At 42.2% G+C, this 26653-nt stretch overlaps 1 protein-coding gene, 6 non-coding genes and 1 pseudogene across 47 annotated transcripts in view; 1 reads left to right on the plus strand and 7 right to left on the minus strand.

The window, feature by feature from the left end:
• Positions 1-1686: 1686 nt before the first annotated feature.
• LOC101706409 (uncharacterized) overlaps positions 1687-26653 on the minus strand; it is a 156318-nt gene continuing 131351 nt past the window's right edge. For 23 of the 41 annotated variants that reach the window (XM_087188223.1, XM_087188213.1, XM_087188228.1 and 20 more), the window contains 11 exons: positions 24688-26601; positions 24447-24572; positions 22685-22809; positions 20163-20232; positions 18356-18488; positions 16429-16562; positions 14669-14785; positions 13274-13402; positions 4563-12764; positions 3661-3760; positions 1687-3015 (listed from right to left, as the gene is read on the minus strand). In XM_087188223.1, coding sequence (XP_087044349.1) covers positions 26337-26601 — 265 coding nt within the window. In that variant the 3' untranslated portion in view covers positions 1687-3015; positions 3661-3760; positions 4563-12764; ... (6 more) ...; positions 24447-24572; positions 24688-26336. Of the gene's footprint in view, positions 3016-3660; positions 3761-4562; positions 12765-13273; positions 13403-14668; positions 14786-16428; positions 16563-18355; positions 18489-20162; positions 20233-22684; positions 22810-23990; positions 24401-24446; positions 24573-24687; positions 26602-26653 lie in introns of those variants that run through there. The other 18 variants (XR_015441633.1, XR_015441632.1, XR_015441634.1 and 15 more) reach the window with 7 other exon arrangements.
• Positions 14515-14606, minus strand: LOC147824810 (small nucleolar RNA SNORD116). Its single transcript, XR_015441846.1, has one exon. It is a non-coding gene; the product is annotated as a small nucleolar RNA SNORD116 (small nucleolar RNA).
• LOC147824811 (small nucleolar RNA SNORD116) lies at positions 16274-16365 on the minus strand. The gene has a single exon (XR_015441861.1). It is a non-coding gene; the product is annotated as a small nucleolar RNA SNORD116 (small nucleolar RNA).
• LOC147824812 (small nucleolar RNA SNORD116) lies at positions 18203-18293 on the minus strand. The gene has a single exon (XR_015441857.1). It is a non-coding gene; the product is annotated as a small nucleolar RNA SNORD116 (small nucleolar RNA).
• On the minus strand, positions 20012-20113 carry LOC147824813 (small nucleolar RNA SNORD116; annotated as a pseudogene).
• LOC147824814 (small nucleolar RNA SNORD116) lies at positions 20904-20993 on the plus strand. The gene has a single exon (XR_015441864.1). It is a non-coding gene; the product is annotated as a small nucleolar RNA SNORD116 (small nucleolar RNA).
• On the minus strand, positions 22372-22465 carry LOC147824815 (small nucleolar RNA SNORD116). Its single transcript, XR_015441847.1, has one exon. It is a non-coding gene; the product is annotated as a small nucleolar RNA SNORD116 (small nucleolar RNA).
• LOC147824816 (small nucleolar RNA SNORD116) lies at positions 24121-24213 on the minus strand. Its single transcript, XR_015441848.1, has one exon. It is a non-coding gene; the product is annotated as a small nucleolar RNA SNORD116 (small nucleolar RNA).

The following is a 26653-nucleotide window of genomic DNA, read 5'->3' on the forward strand; positions in this document are numbered from 1 at the left end:
AATGTTAGAGCTTTAAAACCTATTCTAGGGCCAGGGATCTAGCTCAATGGTGCTGCTGCCGGCCTCACAAGTGCAAGGTCCCGAGTTTGATCTCCAGTACCCCACAAAAATAAATTAAATAAATAAATAAATCTATTCTACAGCACAGAGTAAAAAGAAAATCCTCAAAATCATTTTAACACAACTAGATAATTTGATATCAAACATGATAAAATTGCACAAAAAGGAAATTATAGATTAATTTTACCTAGCCACATACTTTCAAAAGTTCAAATAAAATCCAGAATTCAGCAGTAAATTAAAATAGTAAAACACTCTGAAAATAAAATAGGGTTTACTCATGCAAAGGATAAAAAGAAGTTTTAATAAAAGAAAATTAATTCTTCTATGGTGATAAACATTTTTAAAACAAATAGTACAGCTATTTGTGCAAAAAGCATTGATTGTATGTATTGCTTGGTAGTGATTAAAGTTCCTGAGAGAAATATAAAAAGTGGAAGACTTTCCTTGTAATGCAACAGACTGAATTTCTTAACCTTAAAGTTAGGATCTTATTATCTCAATGATTAAAATAACTTACCTATTGGGAATAAGAACTGACACCACCCCAACAGAGTCCTGCTCAGCCAGATAAAACTGTAAACTGATAAATACACTCAGCTTGCTCATCTAGGCAAACAGGCCTTCTGTCACTGATGGCATCTTACCTCAGCAAACAGCTCACTTAGTACTTAACTTGCTCGTCAAGACTTCCCCTGAGAACCAGATCACCTTTCCACCAACCCTAAGCACTGCATGATGGATTCTGCCCTTCCCATCAGTTCCGCACCCTGGACACATCAGCCCAGGCCTCCACACCCTTAGTCCACTTTGCAGATATTACCAAGTCCTGTCAAGGAGCTGCTTTCCCTTGCTGCGGTTAAGTTTACCGACTCAGCTTTACTTGGTCATAGCTCTTCTGGGTGGTCTTTCGGGAAACAGATAAGGAAAAATGTGCTGCTCAAACCTAAGAAGCATTCTACTGAAACCCACTTAAATCAAGGGTGGGTAATACTTCCACAACTGTTTAAGTGCTCTGAAAGTACCAGACTGTGGACTTTATCAAAATCAGGACCAACTGGAAGGGGAGAAATCAAAACTATCAATATTTGCAAAGAATCTGGTATACAGAATTTTGAAAAAAATCTGAAAAGCAAGGAAAAACAGTAAGGTGACCACGGACCCCAAAAAACAAAACTAAATTTCCAGATACAGAAAAATGAACAAACAAATAAATTAAAAGAACCCCAATATCAAAGTGAAAATATTAACCACAATTCAAATTACTGAATGAAACCGAGACATACCTTGTTCTTGAGTATGAAGACTTAATATTATTAAAGAAACAATTCTCCCCTAAATTAATTTATTAAAGTTGATGAAATTGCAGTCTAAACTGTAATTTCTTCCAACGAGAAGACACATGAGACAGAAGGCAGAAGAAGAGACACACAGATCCACAGAACAAAAATGGAGCCAGTCACAGATGGGAATACAGCATATGCGCAAGATGGTTACAGATAAATGGGCAATTATTGGCAAATAATCGCAAGTAATGGCGAATAACTTGGCAGCTTTAAGATTTCAAAACAAAAAATTCCTCATGATTTAAGAATTTGAATTAAAAAAACACAAAAGAATTCAAAGTTAACATAGGTGAAGGGTTTTATGGACTCAGTATAAATATCTTTCCAAAAATGACATGAAACTCAGAAGCTATCAAAGCAAACATGGTTATACTTGAACATGTAACAATCATACACATTCTTATAACAAAAACAAAGTTAAAAAGTGTGTATAAATATCTGTAATGCTTGACAATCCAAAACTTATTTTACCAATAATAAATGTGCTCTTTGAAATCTGAGGCTAAAACCTCCCCACACCCCCAAAATTGGGCATAAAGAGGAAATTAAAAAATACAAATGGCTAATAAATATGAAAAAATGATTAAACTTAAAAACAAAAGAAATACAATTTAAGACAATAGTTTGGGCGATCGCACTGGCAAAGATTTTAAATATTTATAAAGTCCATTTATCTGTGAGGTTGTGAGAAAGTTGGCAACCTCATTCATTGCCATCGAGGATAAAGTTATTAATCACATTTTAAAGGAAATCTTGCAATAATTTTCAAAATTTGAAGTGTGCCCACCCTTAATCCCAGTAATTCAACTGCTAAGGAATTTTATTATGATATCATTGACAAATGTAGAATTGTTGATATGTAGGGAGGTTCACTGCACAGAAATTTGGTGCTAACATAAACATCTATGAATGAGAGATACCTCAAACATTTAATTATATTTCATCTACAAAACAATCATGCAGTCACTCACCAAATGACACAGATGTGTATATATTAGAAAATGCCCATTGAAAAGACTGGTAAATGAAGGAGGCAATTTTCAGAAGAATATATTACAAGATGGACCCACTTCTAGACCCCTCCAAAAAACAGCTTGTGCACATCTATACATTAAAAGAATGCACACACCTCCCTTAATAGAGAAAACTATAGAATTGAAAGAGAGCAGGGCACTTAATTTATATATTAATTATTTGAATACGCTTTGAATTTTTGAAAAAAATCATGTGGTTTCTTTTGAATATATCCTACTTTAAAATTTATCCCATGTGGCAAATACAAATTGTAAATGTATATTTATAGGAGCACTGAGAAATTCCACCATTTTGAGCTTCTTGTGCAAAAATATTTCCTCTACTGAGGCTCCTGGGATTGAGTCAAGTGGCAGGAAGGGAAATAGTCACCATGCCCAAATTAAAGTCTCATCGATGACATCCCAACATGAGCATTTCTCAGTTAAGCATTTCTTATCTGCAGAAGGTATCCACTGCCACACGGGAAAGAAGGACTCTCCAGCAAAGGAAAACTGTCACTGTTTTGGTGCAGATGGTGGTAGAAGTAACAGCTCCAACTGTAACACATCACCTCGACCACCACTGTGATCGCCACCTGCAAGGACACAGAGGGAAGAATTGGCAAAGGTAAAATTACATTTCCAAAGCAAGCAGGGGGCTGTGCAAACTTTATTTACTATTCTCCTACATGTACTGGAACAAATTTTCCTAGACTACACAGAAAAAGCCCCAATTCCAGCAGTGGAGTCCATGCTGTGGCCAGAAAAATAGATATTGCAGTTGTTTTTTGTCCTTTTTCTGGGCTAAAAAGTTTTAAGCATTCTACAGCAACCTCAGATTTTGTGTCTTTCTTTTCCCCTCTGTATTTGCCTCCTTGAAGGTCTAAGTCATGCATTCATTTGATGAAATATTTTGGATGAAACCATTTGTCAGCCTTCCAGCCTGACAAATATTGAGATTGTGTATTATGAATACATCAATTCTCCAGAAACACAATGGAACCAACCTTGAAGACACTCAACTTCCTGGATAAAGAGAAGTTAAGAAAATCCTTTATACTGACAGAAAATTTACTGAGTTGTGGAAAAGTTATGAAGATATTTCTCTTAACTGATTATGCAATCTGGTCGTTAGAGGTGATTACAATGTACCCAAAAGTCATTCAAGAAATCGGCATCTCATTTCTACCCCGACATGGATTCTCTTAGGAAGCAAGGAATATTCTATCTAAAACCCTTACCTTCAGAGAGTTTGTCTTGGACAATATGTATGTGAAGAGCTTTATGCGGAATCTTCTTTCAAGGATTTACTGGTGGCAGTCACTCCCAGAAAGTCATTTCCTGAAGTGAAAAAAACAATGAGAAATACCACTTTCAGTGAAAAAAAATGCAGCTGGAATCTGGAAACTTTACTCTTTTCTTCTCTTCTATACTGACTTTATTAGGAAACTGCTTCTTCCTTATACAGCTCTGAAACCATAACTATCTGCTCTGTATCTCTGTAAATTTCAGGATCATCACATTGATTCAGGGCTTTTCTCTCTTGTGCATTTCTGAAATTGAGTAGACTGCCTGGGTCTCACTGAAAATTATGTTCTTTTAAAAAAATCATTTATCTTTACCTACTTGGATAGGTTGCTCACAAAATCACTCAAATCAGTCTACTTATTTATCTTCTCACAACAAAAGCTTGTTGAGAAAAAACCTCTATGACAGGCACTACACAAGCTATCTATGTCTCTCACACACACACACACACACACAAACACACACACACAAGCTAAAAATTATTTGGCTTAGCTCATTGTGAAGGCCCTGGATTTAATCCTCAGTACTGAAAGAAAAAAAAGGCCCATGGATGAATCAATCATAAAAATTTAGAGCTGAGAAATAGTGGTCTGATTCAGCTAAGGGTAGGATTACTAAAGAAAGACCCTGAATTTAGGAAGACTTGTTATGGCCACAGAGCTGTAATTCACCATTAACCATAACCATATCCATCTAGCTCTTGGATGGACTTTTAATGTTATTTGGCTGCAACCAAATTTCAGCATGCTTAAGAAGAACAAAATTTATCAACTCATATCCATCTTAGGTCTCTTTTCTATAAACATGCAGTTCCCTGCCCACATAGTGATCATACCTGCAAGAGGGTCCAAGAGACCACAGGAGTGGAGACTTTGATTGGAAAGTATGCTGTCAGCTCATTTTCTGGAACTAACATTTGGGAGTTAATTCAAGTGCCTGAACAACTGCCCCTCCTGTATGGGCTTTATCTTCACCTGACAAGAAGGAAAAAAGGAGGGAAAATAACATTTTAGAAAACAAATGCATATATGCACACATACCTTTGTGTACAAATAAGCCATACTCACACAAGTGCACACATGTAATCTAAGAAAATGTTGTTCATGAAGTGTGGTGTACACAGAGTAGGAAGGATGGATGTTGCTAAGTTCTCAGTGTCGAGCACAAATGTGTATGCTCTATCTTTCCCCAAAGGTCCAATGGACAGAGAGGGGGACCAGCTAATAATTATGTTAGCAAGATAAAATATCCTGTTCTGTTAGGCTAAATGCTATAAAATAAAAATTTTATTGCTATATACATGGCAACAAAAATATGGTCTCTATTAAACTCAAAGGAAAGCTCCCTTCCATATGTCAATTCTATTGATAGATTATTTTATTTCTACCTCAGCCATTTTCACAAGACCATCTTTACAGGGAAAGAAATTGCATTAAATTACATTACTCTTTAAAAAAATACAATAGTCTAAAATTTGTCCCAAAGCAATAATCTAGTAAAAGGATATGTTCATGTACAATAATCAAAACTGTCCTAACTATTGTTCATCTAAAAGACATACATGAATACAATATCATTACTTAGGTTATTTTTAAGAAAGCATGTAATTTTTCAATACAGTAATTTTTCAACAATTCCAATATGACTAAAACATCTATATGTGACAAAATGAGAAATATATTTGATTACCATATCAGAGTCCCCCTAAAATGCATAGAGCAATGAATGGCTTAAATGTGACTTACTCACCACAATTTTGTTGATTACCCAATGAACAAATGAGAAACAGTATATATCTCACTCGGATATTCTTTTTAAGTCATCTGCAGAATACAATTACAAATTTTACCAAATGTATTTACAGATTTTCTTCTATTGTCCTGTTGCCCATTAAGTTATCTTCAAACACTAGGTTAATATAAAGTATAAAATTGTAACTTTTACCTACAAAGAAAAGCCAAGCCAAAACATACAATAAAAATTAAAACTTGCATTTGTCTTCTAGATATAAACATTGATAGAAGACAGCTTTACTTTATGTTCTTGCTTCCTAAAGTCACCAAACTTAGAAATATTTATCAATATGCTAGTTTATAATTCTATTTTCAAACACACTTTCCTCTGAATAATCTTAGCTAAGATTTCAACATTTTATAGAGCTTGTATTTATCACATCTGCATCTTTGTATCATATACTGATACATGTAGCGGCTCTAAACAATTTGCATGAAACAGAACTTGGTGATATGACAGTGAAAATATTTTATAATTCCATGCTGTCCACATGTGGTTCTATCTACTCTTATACACTATAGGCCTCTTACCTACAAAAATGCAGTTCCCTGCCCTCATGGTGGTCATTCCTGCAAGAGTATGATCACTCATAGAGATATGCTCTAGCCTCATGTAAAATGCAGCTAGTATGACTCAACAACTAATGTTTAATTTTAATTAATTTATATTCAGGTTTAAATAGCCACTTGTTTCTGGTGTCTTTTATATTGCACAATTAAAGTATGGATGTTACAAAATAAAACTCTGGAAAATATTTGTAATACACTCACACAAAAGATATAACTATTTGGAAAGATGATTAATCTTTCAAAATGTAGAGAAATATATCAAAAAAGCAATAAAAGTTTTTTTAATTTTTCTAAAGCAGAATAAAATCAAATTTATAAATGAAACAGTTTTAAATGTAATTGTTCAGAGTCAGAAACAAGAAGTTCAGTATAACTCTCTCTGGATGGATATTCTGTCTACTGCTGGGTGATATTGTTGAGGAAACTTTTAGATGAACTATAGAAATCATGTCTACTCTTTGCCTAATTATCTCAAGCTCCATGGACTATTCAAGGATAGTTCATGGTCCGCAAGCAGAAATAGCTTAAGACACTCTACATATTCTTCTCTCAGTGAACCTGGGAAACACAGTGTTTGGGGTGGCTCTAGCCCTGAATTATGCCATCTTGTTGCTACCGCAGCCTGTACCACAAGGGATTAGAGCGTAGACGCAGACAGTGACAGGAGACCTCTGCCAAAGGCCCTGGAGTGCTAGTGTTTACATTGTGGAGTCAGGGTACTTCTTAGTGGTTTCCTTAGTGTACCAAGACACAGATTTGGCCTCGTGAGGAGAAAGTTAGAAATAATATTATGACAATAAAGAAATATTATTCAGACAGCAAATGACTGTTATACTTTCTTGTTTGTTCAGATTACTATTAAAAAGAGAAAAACGTGTAAGTTCACCATAAATCATCCTTTAAGTGGGTCGCACTATACAATGGTTTGGGCTAAACAAAGGTTTGAAAATTTTGGGGGGCCAGAGTAATGGCAAATCACTGTGTACACATAAATCTTTGGTATCAGACATATACTAAATTTGGTTCTGAAAATTCCTGCCAACAAATACATGGATGTGAACCTGGGCCAGCTGAGTTTTCTGAATTGCAAATGCCTTTCCAACAGAAGACAAACAGCTGTTTCCTTCAAAGCAACCACACACACGGACACATCTCTTAGGTAAAGGTTTAAACTAACATACTGCAGAAGAAACAGCTATGAAGTGTCTTTAACTGGGAAAAGAAATACAGCCTTCTAAACTCATGGTCTCTGCAAAGCCTGCCGTGCTAAGGCAATCTTGACAAACTGTACCAACAATACAGTTCACACCTGGTTCTGAGGTTCAGATGGAAGAAACGCTAATTTCTCCATATGTGTAAAACAGCCCTTCTCAGCCTATTCTTTTTATCATCCTTGGATAATTTTTTAGACATTTTTCTTTGGTTTTTAATCCATACCAACCCTGCTCAAATTTCAGTAGGACGGGTAGGCTATATATCTGTTTATGTATCTCACAAGCCAGTTAAGATAATAAAGATTTTTTTTCATCTTCAAGAACCAATTTTCATCCATGAGGATTATCAATTATGTTGCAAAAACATACTCTGTACAGTAACTTGAGAAAAATAACTAAATCGGTGAGTTCATATAGGATGTTGCAGCTTGTCATGCACAGTGCTGGGAAGCAGTTTCCCTTCCTGTTTGCTTCAATTTAGGATCAGGGAGATAAAGAACACCCTTTCAATAATTAGGATAGACACAAGATAAAAATAAAGATTGTGTCACTTACAGGTCCTGGGGAGTACATGGCATGCCTGGGGTCACACATAGAGGTCAGGAAGTGCACGGAAAGAGGGAAGGGAGTAAGGAGTAGGGGAAAAGGGAGGGTGTAGGAACAGGGAAGGGGACGTTACTAGGACCTCTGTAGTTGAGTCCTACTCTCCTGTGAGCCACGGCAGCACAAGGTGAATTAACTTATTATACAGGAAAGGTAGAAGCTACACTTTGCGCCCGATCAGTACTGCTCTGGGTGGCAAAGACGAAAGGCCCTGAGCTTGTCACACCTTTATTCAGTACATCGGGAGAAATAAATGTAACAAATGACTCGGGGGCAGGGGAAATCCTAGATCAATGAGGAACTGAGTAGATGAAGATTTCATTCTTCCCAGCATGTCTTCAGCTGGTGTAATCCTGCCCTGGGAGCATCACAGCATCACTGGACCATTGAGGTCTCAGTTGTGACCAAAGGCCAAAATGAAGCCATGTCTCGAAATGCCGTAGCTGGCCTGTAGGCAGGAGAACTAGGCCTAATCAAATGATTTCTCCCCCAAATTATGTAGAATTGCTCCCGACAGGAGAGGGAGAGGAGATATATATCTGCCCCAGATCCACATCCATATATTTCTTAGGAGACAGAGACAGAGACAGAGACAGAGACAGACAGACACCAGGGTGCTCTTCAAACAGGTTTCCCTTTGGATTTCACTGATGAGCTTAAAGCAAGTGGGCATGAGTTCCATGGATTCACACTGTGATGGGGAGTGGTCACTGTGGTGCATCTGCACATTCTGCGTGGGGAATGGGAGTCAACAGTGCCAGTCAAGGGGGCTGTCAAGCTATGCCAACCAGGAGGCAGTTATAAAGGGCAGCTATCTGCCTGGACTACACTGAGCAACTGAGAAGGGGCATGGAACTGGAAACTTCATGGCTAAATGGATGAGAAGGGTAAACACATTCCAAGTGCACACTGAGTCCACATAAAAGTGTAGGAATTTACCACATTCTTCCAAAACTCATACCCAACAGGGCACACTGCTGAGGCCTCAGTGACATTCTCTCAACCAGGTGCCTCATTTTGGCCCAATACCATCTTCCTTCCTAAAAGACAGAATCATTCAAACAGCCTTGATCCCCAATGCCTTTATGATATAAGCCAAGCACAGGGATATCAAAACTGCTAGAATTTAAAAGTATCCAAACTATGAGTGACTCATTATACTCTTAATACTGATCAACTATAAGTCTATTAAAAATAGATTACATAATTAGCTAAAAAATTCTAAGTGGCTATAAACACATCAATTTGTAATCAGTGATACTACGTTTTTGAAGGATCTTCTGGAAAATTCACAAGGATGAGTACTGATACCAGCAGAACCCAAATGTAAATGCCATGCTGGATAGTAAGTGATACTAGAACCTTGTCTTCCTCCATAGATCTCCCCTGGAGGAAGCACAACAAAGCAACCAAGAACATTCCTGATATTTCCTTTCAATCCTAATTTAAGTGTGTCCATTTACTAAAGATCTATCAGTTACACTCATTCATGCATAACCCCAACTTTTGGTTTCATGGATTTTCTCTATTTTTTTCTTTCTTTATGTCATCAATTTTTTCTCACATCTTTATTATTTACTTACCTCTGGTTGCTTTTAGCTTCATTTTCTTAGTATTTTTCTTATTTTTTTAACTGGAAGCTTGAGCTATTTATCTTTATTCCAATGTAGTCATCTCACTAAGCACATCATTAGTTGTATTACATTCAGTATAAAATGTTATGGTTTAAAACTTTTTCATTCATCCATAGGTTCTATAAAGTGTGTTAATTTCCAAATATTTGGCAATTTCCAAATTCATTTTTGTTCTGACTTCTATTTTTCCTATCAGCATAGAACATAGTCTACATAATTTCAATTCTTTTAAGTTTAATGAGTATATTTTTAACCTAATCTCTCTTTGTATATTCTCCTCCTGCCCCCCAAGGTCAAGTTGGTGGATAAAAGTCTTATTACTGTTGAATTACCTTTTATCCATTTCATCATGTGATCTTTTCCTTTACCTAACTTGGAGCACTGTTGTTAGTGATTGTATGATTATAATTATTAAGTATTCCAGAGTATAATTAACCTTCTACCATGATATAATAGATTTGTTTATCTCTAGCAATATTTTATCTTCAAGTCTGTTTTCTGGGATGTCAGTATAGCCACTCCAGCTATCTTCTAGGAATTCTTTCCCTCCCTCTTTCTTCTCTTTCTCTGTCTCTGTCTCTTTCGCAGCTTTTCTCATTCAAACTATTTGTGACTTTTAAGAGTGTCTTGGTGGTAGATAGTCTACAGTGACTTCATTTTTTTTTAAAACATAGAATATCCCAGTCTCTTCAAAAGTTGAAGGCAACTGTCATAAGGCCGGATTTATGACTGTCATTTTCCTCTCTGTTTCCTATGTCTATGTCTCTTTGATTCTTTGTTCATTTTTAAATGCCTTTTTTTGTGTAAAAAATAGGTATTTTCTGTGATGCTATTTTAATTCTTTGGAAATTCTTCTAATCTTTTTGAGTTATTTTCTTCACAGTGGTCCTAGTGTTTATGAAATGTAGTTGGTTTTGTTTTGGTAGTAAAATATGCACAAGACAATTAATCATTTTTAAGTGTACAATTCATTGACATTAATTGTATCCACAACCATGCAGCCCTATACCCCACCCACTTCCAGAACTTAAATTAGCACAATGTACTTTAGATTAAAAATGACTTTGTCATGTAGCCCATTCTATGTCTTACAGAGAAGCAGCTGTTGCTTATTTTGTATACATTCTCAATAGATCATTTATTACAGTCATCCTTTATCCAGCACATTTGTAAAAGGGACAGGTGACAGATACTAAATGCTAAATATCCCACCCCTCTTGCACACTATTAAGTCATGGAGACCAGGGAATACAATGAGCCAGCCCATGACTGACCAGCACAGACAGACTCTCATTATCACTGCAGTGTTGCAATTCCCTAAGAAGAGTATCAGCATTGTCATGTGCAGGAAAAAATGTTTATCGTGAGAATTTCCACTATGTCTCAAGAATGGATGGTAGAATTATTTCTAACAATTCCCTTCATGTTATGTCTTAAGAGCAATGCATAAACTTTTTCATATATAACCTATTTTTGGTATGTGTTGACCTGTGGGAATACAGTAAAAATGTGAGAACATGAGAAGCACATGTGTCCACGTACCAGATAAGAGGATTTATTATGTGTCTGCATAGAAGGTATATTAACTTATAACTCTACTGAGATGTTTCTGATATCATTATAGTACTGATAGTGCAAAATTCTGAGGGAGGAAAAAGAAGCCCTGGATGTTTCACCAATTTACTAATGTCTTATACTATTTGGATTAACAGACTTTGTAAAAGAAATTTAATTCTAACTTACTAATAAAAATCACTTAGAAAAATACATGTATTAAAAATGGCAGGCATCATTTTGATCTCTCACACAGAAGAAGCTGGTGACAAACTAAAGTGACAAAAATTGTCTTTCTTTGGTGTTAGTAAGAATTCCAAGCAGCAAACTTTTGTTCCTTCCCATCAACATCATTTCCAATCTACAATAGAGGATTTGGGGAATTGGAAAGCAAAACTTACCTAACTGAGTATTTAGCAACAAGTGCTTGCAAAGAATTTTCCAGGTAATCATTTAACCATCTGTATGACAAGAACAATTAACACTAACTCTGTGGAATGTGGATGAATAGAAATAAAATGAAATGGGATAATACTAGAAAACAGAAAAAAATGAAATTGTAGAAATAAAATTTCTAAAATACTGGTCTTGAAGTGTCATTAGTACACCCACCACATTATAACTGTGGTCTATCTTCAAAATGGCTGAAAACCCTTTGAGGATATATAAAACTGGCCAAGAAAATCCACATAAAAACAAGAATTAGAAACATAATCATTTCACATCTAAAATGCTTGTAGCTGAAGCTAACACTCATTTGTATATGAAATCACTCAGCCTATGAGAAAAAAGAAACAATTCAATGCTAGAGCCTAGTTAGCAAGAAACTTAAAATATACTATGAAGATCCTACATAATCACTTTTCAGTTTCCATATACTTCCTTCACTCACTAGAGAAATGAAGAGTAAAAAGCCTCATTCTCTTTTGATTTAGACTATTTTCTTGCCCATAGGAGACCAGTGCCACCGCCAAGTACTAGCCCCAAAGTTGCCTAGTGTTGCTGCAGTCCAGGCTCACCGGACTATTACGGTGCTGTAAGGGAAATGTCAGTGTTTTCAGGAAAAATGCTTACCAGACGAGACTCCCACTGAACCTTGAGAGTGAGAGGGTGAATTTTTCCTTATACTTTCCTTTGTGTCAAACAAAAAGGAAAGAATAAATTCATCCACATGAAGCCCAGTTCTTGGTCCTCTTTGACCGGCAGAAAGTAATACACACACACACACACACACACACACACACACACACACACACACAAATATACATATGAATGAATAGGAGGAAGACTCTGCACATTTTTCATACTTGCACAAGATAGATTTTACTATTAATCTGTATATAAAATACAGTAATTTATAAATCTCTGTAAGATATTTTAGATATTATCTGAAATTGAGAAAAGCACAAAATCTTAATGAGTGACATCTCAGACAGCTCATCAGATTGGTAATGGCCAATAATACTTGCGTTTATCAACTGCTCACACATTAATTTGTTGATAATTTTAAAAATACTCAAATTACACAAAAATACGTTTATTAAAAATGAACGTTACCCCAGGAGTACATTGTTTTATTCCTTCACAGATGAGGGAGTTGGTACAAGTGACAAAATCAGCACTTCTCTGGTTTGGCGACAAGATTCCAGGGAATTCGGACATACTTCATCTACAAAATACAGAGGAAATAGGGAAAATCATGAAACAAAATTTTACTAATTGATTATTTAGTTACAAGCAAGTATAAGAATCCATATAAGGAAAAAAAAAGAAAATTCATATTAGATATTTACTGTACCATCCGTATCACAAAAACAAGTATGTTTGCATCTTTGACCATAAGAGTGTAAAATATTTTATAAAACAATCATCCCAAAGTGCCCCCATTATGTCTACTTCAAACCATTTATAATAATGAGGATCTCTCTTTGAACACAAGATAACACTGAACATACACGAAGGTGCCCAATGAAATCAACACGAAAATGTATTTCAAATATAATTATTCCACATCCACAGTGTTTGTTGTGTCATGTAGTTAAAGGCAGCACCGAAATACATACAAAACCACTTGCTTTTTGATGGGGAAAACTTAAAACAAAGAAACACTTGTCTCAACCCTACTGCCTGAATTGTTCAGAAAATTTAACAACTACTGAATGATTCCACACACAGTACCTTCTCTTTAATTTCACTATAAATGTTATCCTCCACCGTCCAAAAGAAGCCACTTCATATAGCTCCGTGGTTTCCAGAGCTTCCCAGGGCTCTCGGGATATGCAGGTCTTCATGCTGTGCCTCAGCAATCTGCCACATGGGAAATGCAGAAGAGTCATAAATCAGAAAAGCAGATGGGTAAAAAGCTCACGAGGGCAATTCAATTTGACCAAGTAACCTTTTATTTATTATCTAAGATTCATGTGCCCCAGCTGCTCTTTGTACAGGAAAGCCAGACAACTGCGCACAGGAAAGTATGCACTGTGAGTGCATGCATCATCACACAGCAGGCTATAAAGCTCGAACCTCTTGTTGAAGCCCTACCCTCCACATCTGCAGTGTGACCCAGCACTATCTCCAGAACTTGCCTTTCCCAAGAGGAAGCCTGACCTCTCCAGGGGGTTTGCAGGCCACAGACAACTAGCAGCATAAGCACAGTACTGCATGGGAGCCTGGGGTGTCATTCCATAGACGATCCCCCACTGTGAACCAGGGACCAGAAGGGCACACTGGCCCTGGAAACTCTCCCTATGACTAGCACATGGCTCCAACCAAGGGCCAGCACCACCACTGTTCCTGCACACTGCCAAAGTTGGCACATCTGGACCCTGGCAATGTCTATCAGCTGCTCACCTCCCCTGCACTGAATATTCACAACAAGACTTCCCCATTACCCCTGCCCTCTGCTGCCCTGGTCTCAGCCACTGCAGAACATAAAAGTTGCTGGTACACATCCAGTGGCAGAGTCCTGAGGCAGCAGACTCAGTGTGCATGGGCAGCTTAGCTCATAGCCTCACAGCCTCCGTACCTCCAGTGTCCTTCTGAGTTCTGCTTTCAGCAAAAGCTGACCCTGTACTCTGATTCCATGTTACAGAGCTGCTCACTGCTAAGATAGGACAGACCAGAAGAAACGGGAATCGTACACAAGTGCTGTGGTCATTAAGGTGGGTAGTCCAAGATCCAGGGTCACTGCTGACAGATACTGACCCCAACACAAACCATGCCACAGCCACTAGAAACCTCACTCAGCAAATAACTCTGAAGGACATCTACATACCCTCTCCCTAATACTTCTCAAGGAAGGTCATGTCCTACTCCTGGCCCAAGTGAACGCTGCTTCCAATGGGAGTAATTGCCACTGCCCTGTCCCATTACCTACCCCAGCACCACCATCTCTCTAGCCTTCATTGCAGAAGTGTGCTGGACCTCAGTTCGATGAGAACAACGGTATATATTTTTCACTCATTTTGTTCAGCTTTCCAAGGAATGCATTTATGAGTGTCATCATTGATCCAAGCACATTCTTGAGCCCTATAAATTAGGAAAAATTGTGTGCTTGCACGTGCAGCCACTTACCTTCATCAGACACGCACTGCTACCCTAATGAGGTCAATCCACGTCGACCTCTCTGAGGGTCTCGGGTACACAGTTCTTCTCTCTAGGTCCCTGCAATCCATCACATGGCAAAGCCAACTGGGAAATGCAGAAGAAATACAGGCACGCTTTAGAAAAGGAGACAGGTACACAGAGCATGAGGGACATGTCACTTGCCCTACCATGTTCTTGTCCACTAAGACCCATATGCCTCGTCTGCTCCTGGTACAGTACAGCCAGACATGCGCACAGAACAAGCATTCACAGAGTGCATGCACCACTGGACTACAGAACGCAGATCTGCAAACTCTCAGCAAAGCCCTCTCTGCACACCTCCAGTGTGGCATAGCAATGCCCACAGATCCTGCCTTCTGCCAAAGACAGTCTCAACCTCTCAGGGGGCCTTGTAGACCACAGGCTGCTAGCTTGGTGGGCACAGTACTGCACTGTGGCTCCGTGCAGTTCTCAGTGTAACATCCCCTACTATGGACTGGGTACAATAGGCACAATGGCCCTAGAAACTCTCCCTACTGAACAGCACGTGGCATAAATTAAGCACAGCACAGTGGGTGCTTTTCAACATGTTGTCAAAGACAGCAGCGCTGTGACACTGGACAATGCTCACGAGCTGCTCCAACTCCATTTGCTCTCCTCAAACACCCTCCTCCTGGCCAATGCAGAAGATAAAAGCTGTGGCTTTTAAAAAGATGTTCCCAGGGGCAGATGCCACAGTCCCCTACCTCAGTGCACAAGGTCATTTACTGTATGGCTCACAGCCTCTGCACCTCTGCTACCCTTCCTTGTTCTTCAGCAAAGACTGAAAAGAAACCCTAACTGCATGTTGTAGGACTACTCATGGTTGGTACATGGCAGCCAGAAGAAATGGACACACTGAATTCTATACAAGTGCTATGGCCACTAGGGAGAGTGGCCAGGGATCTCAGGGTTGTTGCTGACCAATCACTGCCATGGGACCAAAATCCCAAGACACCAAATCACTTTGATGAGCATGCATGCAATACATGCACAGCACCTTCTTCCTCAAACTTCTCTCACCCTCTAACTATCCACCCCTTTGGTATTTCTCCAGGCCACTGCTACAAGGGAAACTGTATCTCTTGCTTTCTGTTGGTGAGCAAAATCCCAATGGGCACCAACAGAGGATCATACCCTATTGCCCTGGGTACAACAACCATCAAAATAGCCCACGCCAGTGTTAAGGCCTGCTTGGTGATCCATCCTGAACCACAAGAAACTATCGCCCTCTAGAGAATGGAGGACCAAATGCACCAAGACCACCAATGATGAAGCTAGCAGCTAGACTAAATATTCCTGGGTCAACAGCGAACTCAGCAACCTATACAGACTCTTTGTGTCCAAGTCCTGGTCAGTAAAAGGATGGCCAGACATTCAAACAAGCTACATGCTATACCCAAGAGTCCCAAAAATCCACTGACAGCTGTTGTGAAGAAGGCAGGCCATATCCTACTCCTCCTAGCCCAGTTGAGAGGTGCCTGTGATGGGAATTAATGGTCAGTTGTTCCATGCCATCCTCTATCTCTCTAGTCCCCACTGGAGAAGCGTGCTGGACCTCAGTTCTATGACAATTACAGTATTGATTTTCCATTCATTTTTTTCCACTTTCCAAGGATTGTATGTATGACAGTCATCATCAATCCAAGCACATTCTTGAGTCCTAGAAATTAAGAAACTCAAATGAGTTTGTACATGGAGCTACTTACTGTCATCAGCCATCCATCATCAAACAAAAGAAGATACTCCAGATGTGTCCCAGGGCTTGCTGACCTCTCTAGCGATCTGAAGAGATACAGATCTTCCCACTAAGTGTTTGGAGTCCCTCATATGGCAAGGTCACCTGGGAAGTACAGAAGAAACATAGGCATTCTTCAGAAAAGTATATGGGTACACAGGTCACAAGGGCAATGCAATATGGCCTCTATCCTCTTGCCTACTATCTAGTATCCATGTGCCTCTGCTTCTTTTGGTAATGTAGAGCCAGATGTGTGTATGAGACATGCATTCATTGAGAATCCATGGATCAGCACACCAATAAGCACAAAGCTAGATTCTCTTATCAAAGTTCTGTTCACACCAGCAACATTGTACATAAATACCTATAGAACCTGCCTTCCACAGAATGAAGTCTTGAACTCTGTGATGTGTCAGCCACAGACTACAGGCAAGAGAAGTACAGAATTGTCTGCAACTATACAAGGTCACTCCATGGACAATGCTCCACTGTTCACTGGGTATGACAGGCTACAATGGCCCTGGAAACTCTTCTTACTGATTGGCACATAACCTAAAAGCAAGAACCAGCACCACAAATACTTTCTGACATACTGCCAAAGTCAGTGTGCTTCTGCAATACTGGTCAATATCCACTTGCAGCTCTACTTCCCTATTTCAACCTCATTTGCAATAGGGTGTCTCCATGATGCCTCTTCTCAAACACCCTTCTATCAGCTAAGGCACAGCACAAAGCTGTTGGCACACATCCAGTGCAAGTCACCAAACAATAGTCTCAATGTGTAAGTTCATCTTAGTGCATGGGCTCACAGCCTGTACAAATAAGGTGTCCCTCCACTTTATGCCTTCAGCAAAGGCTAAAACTGGACTCTAACCTCACATGGTGGGGCTGCTGATACCTGAACGTGACAGGGCAACAGACACACTGAATCCTATACGAATGCTATGACCACTGGGGTGACTAGACAGGGACCTCACGGGCCTGACTGACCAACACCTGCCATGGGTCCAAACCCCTGGGACAGCCACTGGAAATTCCCTCACAGAATCACTTTGTAAGGTAGCCACAAAATAAACCCACAGCGCTCTACCCATCACACTTCTCCCACCTGTGGTAGGCCTAGCTAGCCACCCATTTCACATTTCTCCACAGCATCATTACACGGGGAAACCACACACGTGTTCTTTGTCTTTCCCCAGAGACCAAAGTTCCAATAGCCATGCCCTGGGTACTACAACGTCCTAGAAAGACCACCAAAAGGAGCCAGGCCAATGTGAAAGCCTGTCTTGGGCTGCATTTCCAACAACCAATTCTGTCTCCTTCTAGGGGACAAAAGACCAAAGCACCAAGACTCAGCAAACAGAATGGCAATAAAGATGCAGGCTAGCAGCTAAGCTAACTCTTCCAGAGATATCTGTTTTTAGTTGTTCTGATTTGTTTGTGCAGGTCATGGAAATCTTTCTGCCTTAGCCTTGCAAGTGCTGGGACTACAAGCAGGTGCCACCATACCTGGCATTCCAGAGATACGCATACTCTCACTGAGTCATTAAGCTCCTGTGGTCCAGCAACAGCCAAAAAGCAAGGAGGCCACCACTTGGGAGTCTGAGGTGTCTACAGAATAGCCCTTTTCACAGCAAGGGACTTTTCTTATTGTAACTGGCCCAACTAGGTAGTGCCCCCAGTGGGAGTAATTGCCCCTGTACCTTCCCATCCGAGGTCTCTAGTCCCTCCTGGAGTAATGTGCTAGACCTCAATCAATGAGAATGATGGTTTTGAGTTTTCACTCAGTTTGTTCAGCTTTCCAAGGAATGCATGTATGAGAGTCAGCATTGATCCAAGCACACTGTCTAGAACTAGAAATTAAGAACCTCAGCGTGTTTGTGCACAGAGCCTCTTACCATCATCAGCCATTCATCAACATTCAGAAGAAGCCTCTGCACATGTGCTGCAGGGTTTTTTGACCTCTCTGTGGGCCTCAGGACATGCTAATCTTCCCTCTTGTCCCTGGAATCTGTCACAAGGCAAAACCACCTGAGACATGCAGAAAAAACACAAGCATACTTCAGAAAGCAAAAGAGTACACAGCTTGTCAGAACAATTCACTTTGACCAACTGCCCTCTTGCCTCCCCTGTAAGATCCATATGCCTCAGTTGTTCCTTCCACAGTAGAGTCAAACATGCATGCACAGAGAACGGGCATTCATTTTCAGTGAATGTATCATTACGGAAAAGTGTAAGAAACTAGAACCTCTCACTAAAGCCCTTCTCTCATCTGCAGCCTTACAAAGAAACACCTATAGAGCCTGACATCCACAAAAGAAAGTCTTGACCTTACTGGGGACTTGTTCGCCACAGACTGCTATAGGTATAGGACCATATAGGGCCAGGCAAATTCACTCACTCTATGAACAATGCAACTGTGCACTAGGCACAAGCAGGGGACCCTGAGCCTGGAATTCTCCATACTGATTGGTCCAAAAGTGAGCACGAGCACCATACCTTCTTTTCAACATACAAACAATGTTGGCACGTCTGCAACACAAAACAACCCTCACTTATTGTCCTCTTCCACTGCACCAATCCCATTCCCAACAAAGTTTCTCTATGACTCCTCCCCTCCAATGTCCTCTCTCAGCCAATTCAGAACACAGCAGCCTATGACACACATCTGGGGACAGAGACCCCAATCAGTAGTCTCAGTGCACATGGGCAACTTAGCACACAGCCACATGGCTTCTCTACTTCCAGTGTCCTTCACTGTTCTGCCTTTAGTAAGGGGCTAAAACCAGAGTCTAACTCCAAGTTGTATACTTGCTTGTGTCTAGCTTATGACAGGCCAGAAGAGATGGACACACGAAATCCCACACAAGTCCTGTGGGTCCAGACTCCAGAGACAGCTGCCGAAACAATCTGCTGAGCCTCCATGCAATACATGCAAGGCACCCACTCCCTGATACTTTTCTCACCTGCTCTTGGCCCAGCAAGCCACCCACTTTGCATTTCTCCAGGATATTCCTACAAGGGAAAACCATACGTACCTTCTCCAGCCTTCCCACAGGGAGCAAAATCCCAATGGCCACACACCGCAAACATACTCCCACTGCTTGCACCCCACTGTCCTGAGGCTCTGCTAGCTAACTATTGGACATCAAAGGGAGCCAAGCCAGTGCCAAGGCCTGCCTTGGGCTCCATTCACAACAACTTGGAATGTCTCCCTCTAGGGAACAATGGACCAAAGCACCAACACTCAGCAACCAAAATGGCAGCAAAGAAGCGGGCTTGCAGCTAGGCTAATTCATCCTAGGGCACAAGCAGGCTCACCCACACAGGCAGGCTCTGTGTGCCCCAGACCTTCCAGTCAAACAGGGAAGAGGCCACGCAAACCAGCTACATGTTGCACCTGAGAGTCCGAAGCACCGTTAGGTGATGGCCCTTCACCTAAGAAGGGCTGTATCCTACTCCTGGCCCAGCTGAGCACTGCTCTCAATGGGAGTAATTGCCAGCTGTCTCATTCCAATCCCTCATCTTTCTAGTCCCTGTTGGAGAAGTGTGCTGGACCTCAGTTCAATGAGAATGACAGTATAGTTTTTTCACTCTTTGTTCAGCTTTCCAAAAGTATGTTTGCTCAAGGAGCTGTTTACCATCATCAGCCATCCACCATCAACCAAAAGAAGCCTTTTCACATTCGCCCTGGGGTATGCTGACCTCTCATTGTATCTTAGGATAAAGAAGTCTTCCTGGTAGTCCTCTGGAATCCATCACATGGCAGTACCACCTGAGGAATGTAGAAGAAATACAGGCATGCTTCAGAAAAGCAGACAGGTACAAAGCTGACAGCAGCAATTCAATTCAGCTAACTGCCCTCTTACTTATTATGTAAGATATATGTCCAACAGTTGGTCCTCATATAGTATAGACAAACATACACATACAGGAGGAGTGTTCATTAACGGTACATGCTTCATTACAGCAAAGAGCACTGTTCCACTGCCAGAATACGTCAACATCCACCTATATTCACAGGGTATTTCTCAGCTGATGCTTGGAATCTGCACCTACCGTGTTCCAGTGTCCTTCTCCCCCTCATGCATGGCGTTTTACATGTCTACTACTCTGAGAGTTGGCATGGATGGATAACCGTCAGCTGTGTACATCTGGTTCCTTGGACACGGTGGTGCTAGGGAGTTGCTCCAAGTCTTGTGTGCTGGAAATGAGCTCTATTGATGTTGATGGTTGAGGACTGTAAGCATTTTTTAGTGCAAGGTGTAGATGTTGCCCTTAGGACCTTGTGGTGTCACCAGGACCTGGGTCTGCACAGGCCTATGGGGGTTCCTACCTCACATGGACTATATTTATGGGGATTGATGGTGAGACTTGGGATCCTCCAGGGCCTCCACTGTCTCATAGTTTAACTGGCAGATGCTTGTCACATTTTTAAGAGTCCATGGATGGATGATGACACGTCAGTTACACTTCTTTGAGCTGAACAGGATGAGTGAGAACTGCAAACTGTCCCTCTCACCATGACTGAGGTCTGGCACATTGCCTCCCACAGGAACTGCAGAAGCGGGGCTGCATTGTGAGATGCTCATATTCCTTTGGCCACCAAGGGGTCATGAGAGGTCAGTCCCCTGTCCTCATGTGCTTTAGGTGAGCCCAGCAAGTCTGGAGTTGAAGCGATCCCTAAGGTGCTCACATGAGGTGAGTTTTGTGGAAGCAATAGGTGCTGAAGACTTAGTGAGTTTTCCTGGAGCTCCTGTTTGGTGGTGTACTAAATGCCCTGGTGGGTCCCGGCAAGCCCCGACTCTGCTCAGAGTCAGGTCCTCATTCTGCTAGAAGAGGGCACAACCAGCCCTTGAGGAGAAGGCCATCTGAGTTAGCGCATTGTGGACAGGGCCTAGAAGGCTGATGGACTATGTGAATAGGAAGTGGTGACTAGATGCAGGAGGCCACTCTCTAGTGCTGGTCCTGAGTAGGAAGAAGCATTTGCTTCTGGGTTCACCTTTGACGGGTGGGGGCACACAGACAGCCCTGATGTTGGGAAATCTGAGAAGCCTTGGCTTGGGCCATGTGGCCAGGGGATCTGACAGCAAGTGTCATGGAAATACTGTGTGGAGCTCCAGTCAACCACTTGGGGTGGTTCTTCCCCTGTCTCTGATGGACAGGGAGTAGGTTGATGGTGCATGTGCAACAGGAATGCTCACTCTGACTCCGGTGGTGGCTCCCCTGGGATGAGTGGGGAAAATTTACTAATTCTTTGTGTGCCCACAAGCCTCCCTTTGGGCGTGAAACACCTCTGGCTGATGGACATGGACTGCTCCCCACTGTGTTCTGAAACAGTTCCTTATTCCCCTAGGCAATGTCAAAGACCAACCTATAAGCAACTGATCTTTCTCTCTGTGAGTCTGTTGACTGTGGACAGGGCCTTCACTGATGATGCCCCCCTCTTGCTCTAATAACCACAGCTTTGTGCAGGATTCAGTGTGTCTGTTTCTCTGGCATGTTGAGCAGCACCTGCCAAGGTCAAGTAAGCTTCTTATATCAGCTTTGCCTGAGGGTAGAATACAGAAGGACACTGTAGGTGCAGAATCCACAAGTCAACTGAGAAATTCCTCTGTGAACACGGGTGGATATTCAGTATTCTGTCACTGGAACAATGGGCACTACTAAAGCCCAAAGGGTCCTTGGGAGAAACTTAGCAAGGACTGCTAAGCATTCCCTCAGCTCCATGAACAACAAACAGATCAAGATCCATTCAAACCAGGTCTCACTAGCTGGTCTCTGCCAACTGAACGCATTTTCCTCAGGCTCTGGAGACAGGAGGTTGCCAAGTGATGAATCCCTGTATGCTCTGAGGATGTGAGCACAGGACACAGACTCCTTCTCCTACAGTCTCTGCATGAGGCTACATGCTGGACCTCAGTCACGATGAGAACGACGGTTTGCAGTTCTCACTCATTTTGTTCAGCTTTTCCAAGGAATGTTTTTTGGGGTATCATCATTGATCCAAGCACGTGCAGAGATGCCTCAGCTGCCTGCCAGTCCAAGGGAAACTGGACACGCCCTCCACCTAGAGGACCCCAAAGGCCTTGCAAGGCCCAATGTCATGCCACTGTGCCCCAGGACCACACAGGATATGGGCCGTTTGCAGCCTACCAGGACAGAGCTCCTCAGGGCTCAACAAGGTCTTTAGCAAGATGTCTACAGGTTGCAAAGGTAACACTTACTGTCCTGAACATCCACAAGCCCGGAGCTGGTCATGAGGACACAAGGCTGGCAGCCCTCCAAGGCTCCTCTGGGGTCCAGAAGGCAGGCCCAGCCAGCAGAGGCATGTGTGCCACAGCAACTCACCCTGAATAGTGCACATGGAAAAAGCCACATGTGAGGTGAGGAAAAGGCACCCATCTCCCCAGTCCACGCTGCCCTGGCCTGGGATCTCAGGCTATCATCTACTTGTCCTTCCTGCGATACCTGAGACACCTCCCCCAGTATAAATTCTATTTCCTTCCTGGTGCTCAGAGGATGGATGTGGCTGCACTTGACTGTGTGTGGCTTGATGGTGTGTGTGCCTGCTGCCTCTGGCTAAGCCCCTGGGGAAAGAATCCCTTGGCCATCCACAGGTCATCACTGACCCCCAAACCCAGACCCGCCCCTGCCACAGCATAGCGGCACACCAAGGGCCCAGAACAAGGGTATGCCAATCCAACCCTCTGGCACACTCATCAGTGGGCCGCATGCCTGGTCAAAGGGCACCACTGCCAGAAGCACCCAGCCTGACTACATGGGCATACACCACCTCTGAAGCACTGCAGTGAGTGGGGGGAAATTGGGAGAAGTGTCCCCTCAGAAGGAGACTTGAACCCTCAAAAGGGAAAATGTGACATGGAAGACAAACAATGGCCACAAGCAGGACAACCCCAAGCCAGTGATGCAGAAATCTGTGCCAAGGACACTGGTCAGAGGGCAGTAGCACAGAGCCGACTTTTGCCAAGATGGACACATCTCCCTTCCTCTGCAGCATGGGACCCCAGCTGCTCGACAGGATCCCCAGGGGACTCGGCAGTGCCATGCAGCTCCCACAGGGCTGCCCACCACAGCAAGAGGCTGAAAATTGATTCCCAAGCCCTTGTCTCACCCGCACCAAACGCCCTTCTTCATAGCACCTCTAAGGAGAATTTCATCACCAACAAAGCCTGACACAATGGGCCTCTACTGCCTCCAACACACACACACACACACACACACACACACACACACACACACAGTGCAATACCAGAGCGACTATGAGCATGTGACCGCTATGCCTCAAACCTGCCCCTACTCAACAGCCTGGCCACACAGAGTGTAGCTGATATGCGGGACCCAACGGCTCCACGCATCAGGGCACTCCTCACACCCTCCATGCAGGACAGGTACCAATAAGCAAAGACGGGGACGGACACACTCATCAAGTTTTCCCCAACTTCCCCTCCCCTATATGGGCCACGAGCAGTGGGAATTCATTCAACCCATGACTGGCCTAGCTGGACCCACCCCACTGAGAACAGGTTCCTAAGGATGCAGGCTACAAGAGGATCCCTGGTGTGCATCCCTCCATGGTCTGAGGAAGTGAGCACAGGACGTGGACTCCTTCTCCTACAGTCTCTGCATGAGGCTACATGCCGGACCTCAGTCACGATGAGAACGACGGTTTGAAGTTCTCACTCATTTTGTTCAGCTTTTCCAAGGAATGATTTTGGGGTATCATCATCGATCCAAGCATGTGCAGAGGTGCCTCAGCTGCCTGCCAGTCCAAGGGGACTGGACACGCCCTCCACCTAGAGGACCCCGAAGGCCCTGGGAGACCCAAGGCAATGCTGATCACCCAGGAACACTGTCCATTCCAAGGAGTAAATCCCCATGGGCCATTTCTGGCCAGCGAGGACAGAGTCCTGGGGGTTCCACAGGTCTTCACAAGGACACCCACAGGCTGCGGCAGGAAATGCTTACCATCCTGCGCACTCCACAGGCCTGGAGCTCATCGGGGGGACACAGGCTTGCAGCCCTCATAGGGTGCTCCAGGGCCCAGGAACCGGAAACACCCAGCTGACGGCGTGCCTACCACAGCGACTGGCCCTGAGTGATGGAGACGGGAAAAGCCACATGTGAGGCAGGGCCCAGCACCCATTTCTCCAGTCCTGACCCCCACCCTGCACCCTCACTCTGTAATCTTCTGTGCCTCATCAGATACCTCGGGATCCTCCATGTGCATGAATGTGTTCCTTCCATGTGTGCACAGGATGACTGAGGTGTGTGCTTCACTGGGCGTGTGTCTGCCTCTCTCTGGCCAACATCTGTGGAGTGCTGCTCTTGGCCAGACTCATGCTGGGCCCCTTCCAGGCACAGCAGCACAGCAAGGGCCCTTCGCAGCATAACTCCATCATCTGTGTGCACTGCAGTCAGGGCCCCATGTCCTTGGGCAACAGCACCTCCCACAGAGGGACTGCACACTGATGGACAGTGGACCTGCATCCTCCGAACAAGGAACAGGGAACGGGGGGAGTGTACTTCCCACAGGGAGACTTCAAACCTGTTCCTCTAAGAGGAAAACCTAATGGAGAAGACCAGCAACGGCCACAAGCAGGAGAACCCCAAGCCACAAGTGCGGATACCATATTCATGAAATATTCATAAAGTATGACAGGTACCCATGAACTGGCATCACCCCACAGTTGCTTGCTGTCTCTTCCTGAACACATTTGTGCAGCTGTTACCTGAACCCCATTAGCCCCTCCCTGTCACCCTCCTTACGTTCTAGCAATCTCCATAGCATCTTCAGATCATCCTCTTTTCAAAGCCTCCACAAGGAAATGGAAATGCTCACTCCCATGACCTGACCATCATACACTGTGTAAATATACTGGATTAGCACAGAGCATCACATAAATTTGTGATCACATCAATAAAATGCTAAAGAATTATTTACTCAAAGTCTAATTTTTCATTCTTATTATATAACACTATGATTGATTGTTTTCATTTATTAACTTCATCACCTAAACCTACTAAACTCAGCTTTTTCATTCTGAATGTTCATATAGATGTTTTGGGATTTTGAAACAGACCATCATGTCACTGGCAAACACAGTTGTGTTCCCTCCAAACATCACTGAGGCTCATTTCTTCCTCTTCCTCTATTGTGTGGGGTGCACAATGCAGGGAAATAGAAACGCAAAGGAAGAGAGATGGTATCACAGTTCACCTTCCATTTCTAGAAAGTCCTTTTTATAAAAACATAAATGCATTCGGTTGCACATTTTAATACTTGTGATTCACAGTGGAAAGACTGCATATCAATTTACTTCCTCTAAGAGCAGCCACTGTACAGAAAATTATTTAGAAACTAACACATATAGACAAATGTGCAAAGTAAAGACTTATAATAGACAAGATCACATTCCAGTGCTCTTCCTGTTCGTGCTGACCCTAAAGAATGTTTCTACAGATGGACTCTCTAGCTTGCATGTCTATGTAGGAGGGCTCTTTCCTCCAACAGCCTATACTTCTTACTCTTCATCATGTTTCCTTATTGGTATCTAGCTCTTTTCAATCACCTTACTTGATTCTAGAGAAATGAATACACATACTGAAATACATAGTTTCATGTGAAAAAATAACATGAACACTCAAAAGTTATTATTAGAAAAAATTGGTGGCAGGTTTGTCAATATAAAAAGTTTTTACCTATTCCAAAAATGCTACATACCTTTCAATGTTCCAGGAAACAAAAATCTAAATAATTATTTTAACTAAAATACAAAAGGGTTTTCTTTCTGTTATATGTTTCTACCTTAACAAATAATGATTCCATATATGAAATTCCATTATCATTCCACTTGACTAATGCAAACTAATGTCATTTGTGAAACCAGCAAGATGAAAATCACGCTTATCTTTCACAAGCATCAAGTACTTCACACACAGTTCTTTATCAGTTAAAATCTTTATACCCTTCCAAATGTCTTGTCCAAAACACCTCTGGAAGAACATACACAAGCTCTGAAGATGGGGGCCAGGACACAGAGTGTATGAACTTCCAGGGAAGCTGCCCTTGCTACGCACCTTTGCTTTCTGACATGGGGGTCTCATGGCAGGCCTCCTCCACCTCAAGGAAACAAGACAGAAAAGAAATAGTCTCAGAAAATTCTACAATATAA

The sequence above is a fragment of the Heterocephalus glaber genome, unplaced genomic scaffold (genome assembly GCF_053883595.1).
Source record: "Heterocephalus glaber isolate CG9 unplaced genomic scaffold, H.glaber_assembly_v1.0 deba00001531, whole genome shotgun sequence".
NCBI classification, from domain to species: Eukaryota; Metazoa; Chordata; class Mammalia; order Rodentia; family Bathyergidae; genus Heterocephalus; species Heterocephalus glaber.